This window comes from Oncorhynchus gorbuscha, linkage group LG14 (assembly GCF_021184085.1).
Source record: "Oncorhynchus gorbuscha isolate QuinsamMale2020 ecotype Even-year linkage group LG14, OgorEven_v1.0, whole genome shotgun sequence".
Taxonomy (NCBI): Eukaryota; Metazoa; Chordata; class Actinopteri; order Salmoniformes; family Salmonidae; genus Oncorhynchus; species Oncorhynchus gorbuscha.
Window position 1 is genome coordinate 57,110,386 of NC_060186.1, and position 16,057 is coordinate 57,126,442.

The following is a 16,057-nucleotide window of genomic DNA, read 5'->3' on the forward strand; positions in this document are numbered from 1 at the left end:
AGCGAAGAGCCCGGATCTCAATCCCATTGAGCACGTCTGGGACCTGTTGGATCGGAGGGTGAGGGCTAGGGCCATTCCCCCCAGAATTGTCCGGGAACTTACCGGTGTCTTAGTGGAGGAGTGTGGTAACATCTCACAGCAAGAACGGGCAAATCTGGTGCAATCCATGAGGAGGAGATGCACTGAACTTAATGCAGCTGGTGGCCACACCATATACTAACTTTTACTTTTGATTTTGATCCTCCCTTTCTTCAGGGACACATTATTCAATTTTTGTTCGTCACATGTCTGTTGAACTTGTTGAGGTTATGTCTCAGTTGTTGGATCTTGTTATGTTCATACAAATATTTACACATGTTAAGTTTGCTGAAAATAAACGCAGTTGACAGTGAGAGGACGTTTCTTTTTTTGCTGAGTTTATATATAATATATGTCAGGGTTTCCGTTTGCAAAATTTGGTGCCGAACAAGTGACAGTGAAGATTTACATTTATCGGATGTTTGAGAAATGTACTGGTCATCCGTATGCATTGGATGCTTAACCCATTAGCGTGTACACCCACGCAGCCAGCACCATCAAAAAACAAGGGATATTGGCCAAATTAGCCACATTTACATGTCATTATAAACAGCCTTTAACAAATGACAAAACACTATTCCCTGTTTTTCGCAGAACTTTATAGCCTATTGTTTTATTGGTTTTACTTGCTAAAACAATAATTGTCCACCTCACGGTTCAGTTGTCAGAGATTTGAACAGTAAATGAATCAGGGCAGTGCAGGCACAGGTGGCAGGTAACCTAGCGGTTAAGAGCATTGGGCCAGTAACTGAAAGATCACTGGTTCAAGTTCCTGAGCCAGCAAGGTGGAACAATCTGCCGTTCTGCCTTTGAGTGAGGCAATTAACCCCCAACAACAAATGCACACCAGGCGATGATGATGTGGATGTCGATTAAGGCTGCCTTCCCGCACCTCTCTGAGGTGGGTTTGGATTAAATGTGAAAGACACATTTTGGTTGAAAGCATTCAGTTGGGCACTGGTTAGGTATTCCCTTTTCCGAATGTTTAGGAATCCATTACATAAATTGTATTATAGGACGTTACAGTTGGAACTTAAATTGGCCAAAGAAAATGTCTCAACAGAATGAAACAAAACCCTTGAGAACTGTTTTAGACCTCCACAAAAGTTTTGAACAGACTATATTGCAGCAATTACCAAGAAAGGCTAGTGCCCACCATACCCAACCAAGGACAGCAATACGCTAGTGATATTTATTTTACAACAGGCCTACTTATAACCAATGTTAATCTAAATATAGGGCACACAATTAAAAAGACAGATTGAACTGAAATTAGTCAACAAAAATGTTTCAAGAGAATGAAACAAAACAAGTACTGCATATAATATAATAATAATAATAATGATATAATAAATTATTATAAATACGAAGAAAAAGAAAAGGCCCTCTGAACAGTCTCAATTCGTCAGGGCATGGACTCTACAAGGCGTCTTAGGTGTTCAACAGGGATGCTGGCCCATGTTGAATCCAATGCTTCCCACAGTTGTGTCAAGTTAGCTGGATGTCCTTTGGCTGGTGGACCATTCTTGATACACACGGGAAACTGTTGAGCATGAAAAACCCAGCAGCATTGCAGTTCTTAACACAAACCGGTGCGCCTGGGACCTACTACCATACCCAGGTCAAAGGCACTTAAATATTTTGTCTTGCTCATTCACCCTCTGAATGGCACACATACACAATCAATGTCTCAATTGTCTCAAGGCTTAAAAATCCTTCTTTAACCTGTCTCCTCTCCTTCATCTACACTGATTGAAGTGGATTTAACAAGGGACATCAATAAGGGATCTTAGCTTTCACCCGGATTCACCTGGTCAGTCACCTGCTCAATAGAAAGAGCGACTGTTCTTAATGTTTTTATACTCAGTGTAGATGCATTATTTATTATAAAGGACCCCCCCCCCCGCATCCTCCAGCACTCCCAACTCAAACATCATCCCGAGGCTATGCATAGGCCTAGTCTGTCTGTCTGTCTGTCTGTCTTTCTGTATGTCTGTCAGGGGAATATAGCTTCCCCTCGCACGTCTGGTGCTGCAGATATAAAACATTACCCAAGCTCTCAACCCTAATGAACTGTTTCTATAGCAACCACCATGCTGTCTCCTGCATCTCTCAGACACAGAGAATTGCTAAAAGGGTCGTTCCACCTCAAAAAAATCCACCATCCTCCCCTCCCCCCGAGTATTATTTCTTCATCCTATGTAATGCATACCCAGAGATTTGGTGATTCCCCCCCGTTCAGATGAATTAGTCACTGAAGTTGTCCCATCCTATATCCTGGCTGCCAGTTCCTGATCTTTGATAACATCATGTGAAGAGTTGCTTGAAGCGTGACAAGAATGATGGATGGAGGAATACAACAGTGCTGAGGCAGAGGGCTCGTAGAGAAGTTGACTGGTTACTATTTTTATCTTAGTGTGGTGAGCTTTCTGGCTCCCAGTTGCTGTGGCTCACCCAAGTGGGTGATTCACAGAGTGGAAGAGGAACAGTCCAGTGGCTATATGACTCAGGCTGATTCCCAGAAAGGCCCTCTACAAGGTCACCAGCAGACTCCATCGCCATCATTTACCATCCTCTGACCAGCTCCATCCGCTCAAGTCATAATCTGCAGAGGATGTCGCTTTCAAAGACTTGGCCTCTATTGGTTGACCTTCTGTCATGATATTCTGCTTGTTTGTTGTTTTGTTGTTGCAAGTTGGATGTTAAATACTATATTTGTTGAATATTATATAAATGCTATATATTAAAATGGCCAACTTGGCTGTGATCAATTAGCTTAATTTCTCAGAGATCTCATTATATTTCAATAAAACGATCTTGCAGGAATGCTAATCGTAATAATAGTAATAATGATTTCAGAAACAATCTGAGATGGTGTGTGTCATGGCTTGCTGAAATGACATGGAACAACCCAAAAAGGAAAAGTCAAATGTGGAAATTTTGGAGGAACAGAGCAGTTAATAAAGATGACATCAAAACACAAACAAGATACTGAATGAACCACATTAATTAACCATGTGGATATGCCCGGAAGACAGAGTTAATTAAACAATGGCTCCAGTATAGTGCTGTAATGTAGGGGCCACAATGCGGTATAACATCTCATAACATGTATCTGATTCCTAAAATAACACCCTGACACCAGCCCATGTTTTATCTAGCCACCCAGTAGGTGGGCTTGGGCAGAGAGAAGGTCAGAGGACTATTCATCCTCTCAGCATGGGAGGGGACCCCACAGCCCCATGGACACCCTGTCACAGGCAACATAAAGGTCAAACAGTCAAACATACCACTTGTCCCCTGCAGCGGAAGAGTAGCCATGTTCAACGTTACAGTGTCTTCAGAAAGTATTCACACCCCTTGAATGTTTCCACATTTTGTTGTGTTATAGCTTGAATTTAAAATGTTACATTTAGATGTTTTGTCACCGGCCTGCACACAATACCCCATAATGTCAAAGTAAAATTATGTTTAAGTATTTTTTAAATAGTTTAAATTAAAAATTCAAAGCTGAAACGTCTTGAGTGATAACTATTCAACCCGTTGGTTATGGCAAGCCTAAATAAGTTCAGAAGTAAATATTTTCTTAACAAGTCACATAAAAGGCTGCATGGACTCACTCTGTTTGCAATAATAGCGTTGAACATGATTTTTGAATGACTACCTTATTTCGATACCCCACACATACAGTTCACTGTAACGGTCCCTCTGTCGAGCAGTCATTTTCAAAAACAGGATCAACCACAAAGACCAGGGAGGTTTTCCAGTGCCTCATAAATATTTAGAAAAGCAGACATTGAATATCCTCTTGAGCATGGTGAAGTTATTAATTACACTTTGGATGGTGTATCAATACACCAAGTCACTACAAATATACAGGCATCATTCCTAACTCAGTTGCCGGAAACAAAGGAAACCGCTCAGGGATTTCACCATGAAGCCAATGGTGACTTTAAAACAGTTACAGAGTTTAATGGCTGTGATAGGAGAAAACTGAGGATGGATCAACCACATTGTAGTTATTCCACAATACTAACCTAATTTAGAGAGTGAAAAGATGGAAGGCTGTACAGAATAAAAATATTGCAAAACATGCATCTTGTTTGCAACAAGGCACTAAAGTAATACTGCAAAAAATGTAGCAAGGCAATAACTGTTTTGTCTTGAATATAACATGTTATGTTTGGGGCATATCCAATAAAGCACATTACTGAGTACCACTCTTTCAAGCATAGTGGGGGCTGCATTATGTTATGGGTATGCTTGTAATCGTTAAGGACTGGGGAGTTTTTTAGGATATGAAAGAAACGGAATGGAGCTAAGCACAAGCAAAATCCTGGTTCAGTCTGCTTTCCACCAGACACTACTTTCCATAATTCACCTTTCAACACGACAATAACCTAAAACACAAGGCCACATCCACACTGGAATTGCTTACCAAGAAGACAGTGAATGTTCCTGAGTGGCCGAGTTACAGTTTTGACTTCAATCTACTTGAAAATCTATGTCAAGACCTGAAAATGGTTGTCTAGCAATGATCAACAACCAATTTGACAGAACTTATAGAATTTTGAAAAGAATAATGGACAAATGTTGCACAATCCAGGTGTGGAAATCTCTTAGAGACTTACCCAGAAAGACTCACAGCTCTAATTGCTGCCAAAGGTGCTTCTGCAAAGAATTGACTCAGGGTTGTGAATACTTACTTAAATGACATATTTCTGCATTTCATTTTCAATACATTTGCAAAAACATCTAAAAACCTGTTTTCACTTTGTCATTATGGGATATTATGTGTAGATGGGTGAAAAAAAAGATTGAATCCATTTTGAATTCAGGCTGTCACACAATAAAATCAGTATGTCAAGCAGTATGAACACTTTCTGAAGGCACTGAGTGTACAAACAATTATGGGCACCTTTCTAATATTGAGTTGCACCCCCCCTGGTTTGCCCTCAGAACAGCATCAATTCATTGGGGCATGAAGTCTACAAGGTGTGGAAAGCGTTCCACAGGGATGCTGTCCCATGTTGACTCCAATGCTTCCCACAGTTGTGTCAAGTTGGCTGGATGTCCTTTGGGTGTGAAAAACCCAGCAGCGTTGCAGTTCTTGACACAAACCGGTGCACCTGGCACCTACTACAATACCCCGCTCAAAGGCACTTAAATCTTGTCTTGCCCCACCTTGCCCTGTCCTCTGAATGGTACACACACAATCCATGTCTCCGTTGTCGCAAGGCTTGAAAATCCTTCTTTAACCCGTCTCCCCCCCTTCAGCTACACTTATTGAAGTGGTTTTAACAAGTGACATCAATAACGGATCATAGCTTTCACCTGGATTCACCTGGTCAGTCTACTTCATGGAAAGAGCAGGTGTCCTTAATGTTTTGTACACACATTGTACATGTCTGAGAAAAATGTTGTTAATGTCACGCCTTGGTCTTAGTATTTTGTGTTTTCTTTAATTATTTGTTCAGGCCAGGGTGTGACATGGGTTTATTGTGTTGTCGTATTGTTTTTTTTGTAGGCATTGGGATTGTGGCTGATTAGGGGTGTGTCTAGCATAGGCTTGGCTGCCTGAGGCGGTTCTCAATCAGAGTCAGGTGATTCTCGTTGTCTCTGATTGGGAACCATATTTAGGTAACCTGGGTTTCACTGTGTATTTTGTGGGTGATTGTTCCTGTCTCTGTGTTAGTTATTTCACCAGACAGGCTGTATAGGTTTTCACGTTCCGTTTGTTGTTTTGTAATATTTATAAGTTATTTCATGTATCGCTTTTCTTCATTAAAGAACATGAGTAACCACCACGCTGCATTTTGGTCCGCTTCTCCTTCAACAGACGAACGCCATTACAGTTAACAAGTCCAAATGTGCCTTTTTGAAGAATTGTGTTTTGTCCTGTTTCCAGAAAGCTGGTATCACAGTGGTTGGTTGAATAGGGCTCTTTAAGGACACAGTAAATCGTTTTTTAACCACACCACAAGTCTAATAACACATTTTCAAACCACTAGTTTTTATTGATCTTTAAAAAAGTGTGATGTACCTTTTGCTGCATCAGTTTTACTGTTCCTCTATTGTTGTGTTACTATTGTTCTCAGCAGTTATTTATTAGATTAGCAGTTTCAAACTCTGGTCTGTGAGATAAAAATTAATCAAGCTGTGTTTTTCCCCTCCATTTGAGCTGCTGTGACCATTAACTGAATCTTGAGGCTATTGTCTGTAGAGGATGAAAGCAGGGTGACAGTGACAGTCAGAGGTTTTCTCAGAATCAAAAATGTCTCTTCCTCTCATTTCTTAGAAGTGGAAACAGTTTGAGTGGCCTAAAGCTACCTCACAAAGACCATTGATGAGAACATAAAACCGATACTCTCCATTTCACGAGATGCTCTGTTGCTTGTGCTATACATGCATTTTCCTAACGAGGCAGTTTGGCAATAGCAAGTGTCACAGTGCTAGCATTTCTCGTACATTGCCTCCTCTGGGTTTGTAAGCATTGGCTGGGAAATGCTTTAAATTAATGAACAGCATCTAGCTTAGCAGAGGCTTGTCTCATGACTAAAGGAGGTAAAAGTTAAAGAACAAAATCCAAGTGTACAATAATGAACAGAATAATAATGTTTTAAAAGACTCTCAGTGATGTAGAAATCAAATCAAACCCTCCTCTATGCCCCCCCCCCCACACACACACAACCACACACACAGCTCTAGCATATCTCAATCTAACACCAGCTTGTCTTGACTCGTCCTCAGATGATCCCTGTCTGACTGAGCCTGACACATCTTTTTCAGTCAGAGTACAAACGCATTAAGAACTCAGTCAATCACTCAATCCTTCAATCAGTCATTCAATCAAGTCCAGACAGGAAATAAAGGCTTGGTTCGTGTGTGCGTGTGTGTGTGGATTGTCATGTAGTGAGGTATGTCAAGTATGTAGGTCATTGTAAAATACAGGTAACTGCCAAAAAGAATGGAAACACTTGAGTAATTGAGGGTTCTGGCGGTTCTGTTGTGGTGTGGGTGTATTTTCCTGGCATGGTTTAGGTCTACTCAACCCCTTAGAGGGCAAGGTAAACGACAGTAAATACACAGACATTCTGACTGATCACCTTATCTTGATAGTGGGTGACAATGCCCACATCCACGGTGCACAAGTGGTCGCTGAATGGTTTTTATGAGCATGAAAACGATGTAAACCATATGCCACGGCTGTCTCAGTGACCAGATCTCAACCCAGTTGATCACTTATGGGAGATTCTGGAGTGGTACCTGAGACAGCGTTTTTCACCACCATCAGCAAAATACCAGATGATAGAATTTCTCTTGGAAGAATGTGTTATCCCTCCAAAAGAGTTTGAGACACTTGTAGAATCTACACATAGGATCATTGAAGCTGTTCTGGCGGCTTGTTGGTGTTTCTATTATTCTGGCAGTTACATATACACTACCATTCAAAAGTTTGGGGTCACTTAGAAATGTCATTGTTTTTGAAAAAAAGGTATCCATTAAAATAACATCAAATTCACCACAAATACAGTGTAGACATTGTTCATGTTGTAAATGACTATTGTTGATGGAAACGGCTGACTTTTTATGGAATATCTTGCCTTCATTTCTCAGAACAAGAATAGACTGACGAGTTTCAGAAAGTTCTTTGTTTCTGGCCATTTTGAGCCTGTAATCGAACCCACAAAAGCTGATGTCCAGACACACAACTAGTCTCATGAAGGCCAGTTTTATTGCTTCTTTAATCAGAACAACAGTTTTCAGCTGTGCTAACATAATTGCAAAATGGTTTTCTAATTATCAATTAGCCTTTTAAAATTATAAACTTGGATTAGCTAACACAACGTGCCATTGGAACACAGTGATGGTTGCTGATAATGGGCCTCTGTACGCCTATATAGGTATTCCAGCAGTTTCCAGCTACAATAGTCATTTACAACATTAACAATGTCTACTCTGTATTTCTGATCAATTTTATGTTATTTTAATGGACCAAAAATGTGCTTTTCTTTAAAAAAAAACAAGGACATTTCAAATGGACTTTTGAAAGGTAGTGTACATACAGTACATTCGGAAAGCATTCAGACCCCTTGACTTTTTCCACATTTTGTTACGTTACAGCCTTATTCTAAAAAAGATTAAATTGTTTTTGTCCCCCACGTCAATCTACACACAATACCCCATAATGACAAAGCAAAAACAGTTTTCTATAAAACTGAAATATCACATTTACATAAGTATTCAGACCCTTTACTCAGTACCTTGTTGAACCACCTTTGACAGTGATTACAGCCTTGAGTCTTTTTGGTTATGATGCTACAAGCTTGGCACACTTGTATTTGGGGAGTTGCTCCCATTCTTCTCTACAGATCCTCTCAAGCTCTGTCAGGTTGGATGGGGAGCGTTGCTGCACAGCTATTTTTAGGTCTCTCCAGAGATGTTAGATCGGCTTCAAGCCCAGGCTCTAGCTGAGCCACTCAAGGACATTCAGAAACTTGTCCCGTAGCCACTCCTGCTTTTGTCTTGGCTGCTGTGTGCTTAGGGTCGTTGTCCTGTTGGAAAGTGAACCTTCGCCCCCGTTCTGAAATCCTGAGCGCTCTGAAGCAGGTTTTTTATCAAGGATCTCTCTGTACTTTGCTCTGTTCATGTTTCCCTCAATCCTGACTAGTTTCACAGTCCCTGCCGCTGAAAAACATCCCCACAGCATGATGCTGCCACCACCATGTTTCCTCCAGACGTGACGCTTGGCATTCAGGCCAAATAGTTCAATCTTGGTTTCGTCAGACCAGAGAATCTTGTTTCTCGTGGTCTGAGAGTCTTTAGGAAAACTCCAAGCGGGCTGTCATGTGCCTTTTACTGAGGAGCAGGCTTCCGTCTGGCCACTTCACCATAAAGGCCTGATTGGTGGAGTGCTGCAGAGATGGTTGTCCTTCTGGAAGGTTCTCCCATCTACACAGAGGAACTCTGGAGCTCTGTCAGAGACCATTGGGTTCTTGGTCACCTCCCTGACCAAGGCCAGGCAGCTCTAGGAAGTCTTGTTGTTTCTAAACTTCTTCCATTTAAGAATGATAGAGGCCACTGTGTACTTTGGGACCTTCAAATGTTTTGGTACCTTTCCTGAGGTATGTGCCTTGACACAACCCTATCTCGGAGCTCTGACATGCTCTGACATGCTCTGACATGCACTGACATGCTCTGACATGCTCTGTCAACTGTGCTACCTTATATAGCTTGGGTCTGATTTGGAAAGTCACACGCCTATCAATTGAACTTACCACAGGTGAACTCCAATCAAGTTGTAGAAACATCTCAAGGATAATCAACAGAAACAAGATGCACCTTAGTTCAATTTCGAGTCTCATAGCAAATGGTTTGAATAGTTACGTCATGTACAGTATATAAGGTATTTCTGTTTTTATTTTTAATACATTTGTATACTGTACAGTAAGGCAGCTGAGGTTGAGCATCTGTGTCTGATTATACCTGTCTCTGTGGACAGGGCCAGGGCGAACATCTCAAGTTTTCGGCTAATGCAATGTTCTTTTTTTCACTGTTCTGATGCAATGATTGGATGATTAGGCTCTGTACACTGTACCTGTGAGGTCACATAGAACATGTTCTCCCGCCTCACACACTTGTGATTCAGAAACCCAAACCTTTCATTAGATAATAATTACATCATCTTACGGAGGATTGCCTTCCCCACTCACAATGATATCTGAGGGAGACTTAAAGCATCTAGCAGTTTGGTACAGTAGGGTCTATGTTCTTCTGCATTTTGAGGCACAGACATTTTCAGAAAGGATTTATACAGAGCAAAGGACAACCAGCTGGGGTTAGAATCACAAGCATGAGTTATTGCATTTACAACTGACATTACTTAATGCCATCTAGCAATCTGCAATAACAACCTTTTATGTATTGTATGGTATCTGGTCAAGGTCTAGAGACTGAAAGCTTGGTACAGTATACTGTCAGTCTGTACATTTTATTTGGTCATATTGAGTTTCCTTTTCCTGTTAATTGCAATCTTCTGGGTCTGAGTGTTGCTTTCTGTGCAGGAACAAAGCATTGACCTTGAGAGTACTTTATATAAAAATACTTTAAGGTTGTTGTGGTCTGAAGAATTCACACACAGACGTTGACACATTTCATGATACATGGAAAAATTGTCGTCCAAACCTCTTATTGGAAGCAAAGCACAGCTGGAAATATATATGCATTTACAAACACTGGAAGTAGTGAATAAATGAACATGCAACATGGTGTTATATACACATCCCCGTTTATTAGGAATAAATGAAAGAACTAACTGTTCTTTTCTCTTGATATACGTTGTAATCATCGAGACAACTTGAATGCTTCTGGGCACACACATCACAATGTTAGATCATGAGCATGTTTACATTCATAATGACTCTCAGTATCCATTTCTGTAAAAAAGGCTGAGGAATATTCAAAATGATTGAGTCTGGACATTGATGCAAACCACAGACGTGATTATGACGTGTCTTTACCCTTGAAAAATTATGTGACACTACCAAGATCCTTCAGGGGGGGATGGAAAATGATTAGTGATGATCACATATACTACACGTATGCGAGCATGCACGCACGCACGCACACACACACACACACACACACACACACACACACACACACACACACACACACACACACACACACACACACACACACACACACACACACACACACACACACACACACACACACACACACACACACACACACACACACACACACACACACACACACTCTCTCTCTCTCTCTCTCTCTCTCTCTCTCTCTCTCTCTCTGAGTCCCCCTGTGGGCTGTAGATATGCTTATATAACGTGATGCGCTAGTTTTTCTCTGGTGGTGACAGGACTCCTTACAGTGCCTGTCCATCATACAACAGCCCGGGCAGAAGTTGTACGAGTGAACTCCCATGGGCCTCTGCTCTGAGCTGTGTGAGCATTCTCCCTCATTACCACACTGATAATGGACTGTCCCAATACTGATAAATAGCTTTCTACTGTATCCTCGTCTCCTTGTTCGTCATGATCACTTGATTTGATAGGATATGGCAGATATAGCTATGGGGGAAACCTATGCAGTCATTTGACATCAGGGGTCATAAAGGAAAGCTAAGGAGACAAGGAAAATACACCATTTAAGAGTATTAGGACACTTCTTGACATTGGATGTCTTTCGCCCCCAGTAACACATGATTCACTTTTATACTGTACTGTACACATAAAATAGTGCCGTGATGGCAATGATGCCTGCTCAGATTTGTACTGTAAATAAACATTTGTTTCTCCAACATGCTCTCACAGCTTCACGTCAGAATTAGATGTTCATCCATGTTACTCAAATGTCAAAATTCAAAATAGTTCCAAACGTCAAATTTCAAAGTGTTTAAAGGTTATGTTTAGGCATTAACTCTGAAGGGTTAAGGTAAGGGTTAAGGTTTGGGATAGGTTTCAAATTAAAATCTACAAAACTACTTTCTATCTCTGGATTCTAATATGCAACCTTTGGCACTGGAAGCAGATGGATGAAAGAGATTTTTGTTTTTTAAGCCTATACCAAATCTCAAAAACAACTTTCTATTGCTGGATTCAAACATGCAACCGTTAGCACTAGAGGCAGCTGCTTACACCCATCCGCCATCCCCGTCCCCAATACCCTAGCAAAACCAACAACTATTTGAAGGTTACAGCCCTCACTCTTGCCCCTAATGCTCGGTTTCCATGTCATCTCCCGAAATCTGCAGACATGGGCTCCCGAGTGGTGCAGCACTCTAAGGCACTGCATCTCAGTGCTAGTAGGTGTCACTATAGACACCCTGGTTTGAATCCAGGCTGTATTACAACTGGCTGTGATTGGGTGTTCCATAGGGCGGTGCACAATTGGCCCAGCGTCATCTGGGTTTGGCTGGTGTAGGCTGTCATTGTAAATAAGAATTTGTTCTTAACTGACTTGCCTAGTTCAATAGAGGTTAAATAAAATAAATGGATGGATTTCAAATACTGATTTGTATCACAGGTGAGCTGCTTTCTCACCATTCAAACATTCATACGTTCAGTTAACAACCATTACCCTGATCACAATTGAAAGTTAAATGTAAACCTGTTTCTTGATGAAAGGGGCATTTGTAAGACACTTTGTTTTGTATTGTATGATGCACATGAGAAGTACATGCATGATGTTTTGGCAAGATATGACATTAAATACGTGATTGTAAATAAGAAAGCACAGAATAAATAATACATTCAAGTAACAATCCAAGTCATTTTTTCATTGCGTCTCCCCTCATTGAAGTAACAATCCAAGTCATTTTTTCATTGCGTCTCCCCTCATTGAAGTAACAATCCAAGTCATTTTGTCATTGCGTCTCCCCTCATTGAAGTAACAATCCAAGTCATTTTTTCATTGCGTCTCCCCTCATTGAAGTAACAATCCAAGTCATTTTTTCATTGCGTCTCCCCTCATTGAAGTAACAATCCAAGTCATTTTGTCATTGCGTCTCCCCTCATTGAAGTAACAATCCAAGTCATTTTTTCATTGCGTCTCCCCTCATTGAAGTAACAATCCAAGTAATTTTGTCATTGAGTCTCCCCTCAGCCTTATAACACATTGCATAACCAAGCCCATAACCATGCCAATAACCATGCCCATTACCCACACACCCAATCAAAATAAACAGTGAGTAAAATGCATAAAATGGGCCTGATTTGTATAAGAAAATACAATATATGTATGTCCCAAATATATTTCTATCCAACATGATGAATAGCCTGTCAGAGGAGAGAAGCCGGATTAAACCTTGAGGCTACCAAGCTATTTCCCTAATCTGCCTTCTACATCCACCACCCATTGAGAAGTATTTATCACTATGGAACTCCATGATATAAGCCCTGTCTTCCTCGAGCATTGCTTAGATACCATACTGTTATTCACAGGTGGACACAGGAAGAGTTTCTTTTAATGATGAGTAATCTGTTTAACCCCAGAAATAGTGATGTGCAGACCAAGTGAGGGACTTAATGACGAAGAATTAGCCAAACGTCTGTGTTTAACACCCCCTCTCGCTCCCCCTGCTGCATTAAGAAAACCAACCAAGGATGGCAAAAGAAGAATCTTAGAGTCTTTGTACTATGTGTGCAGATCACTTCTGCTTTTGATGGACTTAACATTGAGATAAATACATATCTTACCTTACTATTTCCACATGAATGGATGAGTTGTTGGGATACAGAGTTACTGAAGGCAACCATAGAGGTGAATGTTTGACATGCTTCTGTTGGACCATTTCTCTCTTTGATAAATGGTGTCTACGTTTGTCTATGAGTGGGAGGAGAGGAGGAGGGATGAAGAGGAGAGGAACAGGAGGAGTAGGAGGAAGAGAGTGACATTCTATCAGTAATGCGCCTGAATGACAAAGTCACCATTGCAGGCAGGGGACAGTGGGACAGTAACAGGGACAAAATGGTTGACACACACACAGACAGACAGAGGTCAGAAATATCCCAGTCAGTCCAGCTCCAATCGGAAATATGCTTGCATGCTCTGTCTTCTGTTAAATCTCCACTTCAAAAGGTCAAAGTTCATATCCTTCCATGCACCTTCTCTTTGTTACTTGATGTGTTGCTGTGTTCTCTAAAAGACACATAAATAATGTACAAATATTCTCAAGGATTGCTTAAGTAAGAATTAAGACTTGATAACGACCCAAATAGATAAGACTCAGTCCAACATGCACCGGCAATCCAAAACACTGTTCAAAGTGTTCTTCCATTATTTAAGGCACTAGGAATATTCCTTAGGTAAAAAGCTGCATGTCCATCTTGAAGGTAAAAAAAATGATCCAAACATTCTGCTTTAAAACTGTAAGCGGTGTCATTACTGAAAGCAAGGCATCAAATAAATGCTGCCCTAGTAGTCTGAATACAGGAACCATACAAAAGAGACACAATCTTGGAAATACATCAACTGCATGCTCCGTAAGTTTGGTGATGATTGTTGCCTCCTGGTGAGAACCTAACACTTGTTGGGTAAAAGGCCTTAGAGAAAGTTTCATCTTGGATGATACAGTGTTGGACAGTGAAGAACCTCTTCATCTGATGCAGACTTCAGAGCCTCTCTGTGTTTTCAGGTGGAGTGGGAGCAGTAACGCGTGTCTCTCCACAAGCTCCATCAATTAGTGTGTGTGTGTGTGTGTGTACTTGTGTGTGATGATCGATCTACTGTAAGTGATGATCGACCAGTGTCTCTCTCCCTCACAGCACTCAATCGATTACTGCACAGCCTAGTGTGTGTATGCATCTCATCACCTTTGACGAACATGTGTGTGTGCATGGTTGTATGTCTGAAAACTCACCTACAGTATGCCTGAGATCTCAGCTTGAAGTGTCTGTCTCTCCAACCAGCCTCTTAACCAATGAGCACAAGTGTGAGCATGAACACACAAGCGTGCGTGTGTGTGTTAGTCTCACTTAATGATCTCCACTGATGACCATAAATGTTTCTCACCTCCATGTTCCATCCACAACCACTAGAGGCTCTCTATGATGGCTACCTCAGCGTAGTCCGGACTGAGTCCGTTCAGGTAGAGTCCACTGCCATTGCGGGCCAGGCCTCCAGGGACAGGAGTGAGGGAAAGAGCCAGGTTGGGGTAGGCCTCCCTCTCATCCCCTGGCCCCAGGTTCACGGACAGCGTCCTCCTGCCCGGGGTCATCTCCTGGGTGATGGGGTTGAGGCCCAGCTCTGAGGACAGTCGACGCTTAATGGAGGCGGCACGCTCAAACTTGTTCGAGATGTCTACGCTCAGGCGACGCCGTGTCTCCTTGAACTCAGCCGACACATTTGCCGTCCACTCTGCTGCATGGATCCGGAACTCCCCTACCTACAGAAAGAAAGAGAGAAAGAGATAGAGAGGGAGGAGACTTTCCCCCAGATTCATCAAGAATTCCTAATGTATTTGACCTATTCAAATACTCTTTATATACACAGTACCAGTCAAAAGTTTGGACATACCTACTCATTCAAAGGTTTTTCTTCATTTTTACTATTTTCTAGAATGTAGAATAGTGAAAACATCAAAATTATGAAATGAAACATATGGAATCAGGTAGTAACCAAAAAAGTGTTAAACAAATCAAAATACATTTTACATTCTTCAAAGTAGCCACCCCTTTCCTTGATGACAGCTTTGCACACTCTTGGCATTCTTTCTTTCACTCTGTGGTCCAACTCATCCCAAACTATCTCAATTTGGTTGAGGTCGGGTAATTGTGGAGGCCAGGTCATCTGATGCAGCACTCCATCACTCTCCTTCTTGGTCAAATAGCCCTTACACAGTGTGTAGGATCATTATCCTGTTGAAAAACAAATGATAGTCCCACTAAACACAAACCAGATGGGATGGCGTATCGCTGAAGAATGCTGTGGTAGCCATGCTGGTTAAGTGTAACTTGAATTCTAAATAAATCACCGACAGTGTCACCAGCAAAGCACCCCCACACCATCACAACTCCTCCTTCATGCTTCACAGTGGGAACCACACATGCGGTCACAAAGACACAGAGTTTGGAACCAAAAATCTCATTTGGACTCATCAGATCAAAGGACAGATTTCCACCCGTCTAATGTCCATTGCTCATGTTTCTTGGCCCAAGCAAGTCGCTTCTTATTATTGGTGTCCTTTAGTAGTGGTTTCTTTGCAGGAATTCGACCACAAAGGCCTGATTCACTCAGTCTCCTTTGAACAATTAATGTTGAGATGTGTCTGTTACTTCAACTCTGTGAAGCATTTATTTGGGCTGCAATTTCTGAAGCTAGTAACTCTAAAGAACTTGTCCTTTGCATCAGAAGTAACTCTGGGTCTTCCTTTCCTGTGGCATTCCTCATGAGAGCCAGTTTAATCATAGCGCTTGACGGTTGTTGCGACTGCACTTGAAGAAAGTTTAAA

At 41.4% G+C, this 16,057-nt stretch overlaps 1 protein-coding gene across 2 annotated transcripts in view; it reads right to left on the reverse strand.

Annotated features, from left to right (window-relative positions):
• Positions 1-10,822: 10,822 nt before the first annotated feature.
• The window catches only part of LOC123995682 (potassium channel subfamily K member 2-like), an 89,505-nt gene continuing 84,270 nt past the window's right edge, over positions 10,823-16,057 (reverse strand). For both annotated transcript variants that reach the window (XM_046299342.1, XM_046299341.1), the window contains exon 7: positions 10,823-14,992. In XM_046299342.1, the coding sequence (XP_046155298.1) occupies positions 14,642-14,992 (351 nt within the window). In that variant the 3' untranslated portion in view covers positions 10,823-14,641. The remainder of the gene's footprint in view (positions 14,993-16,057) is intronic.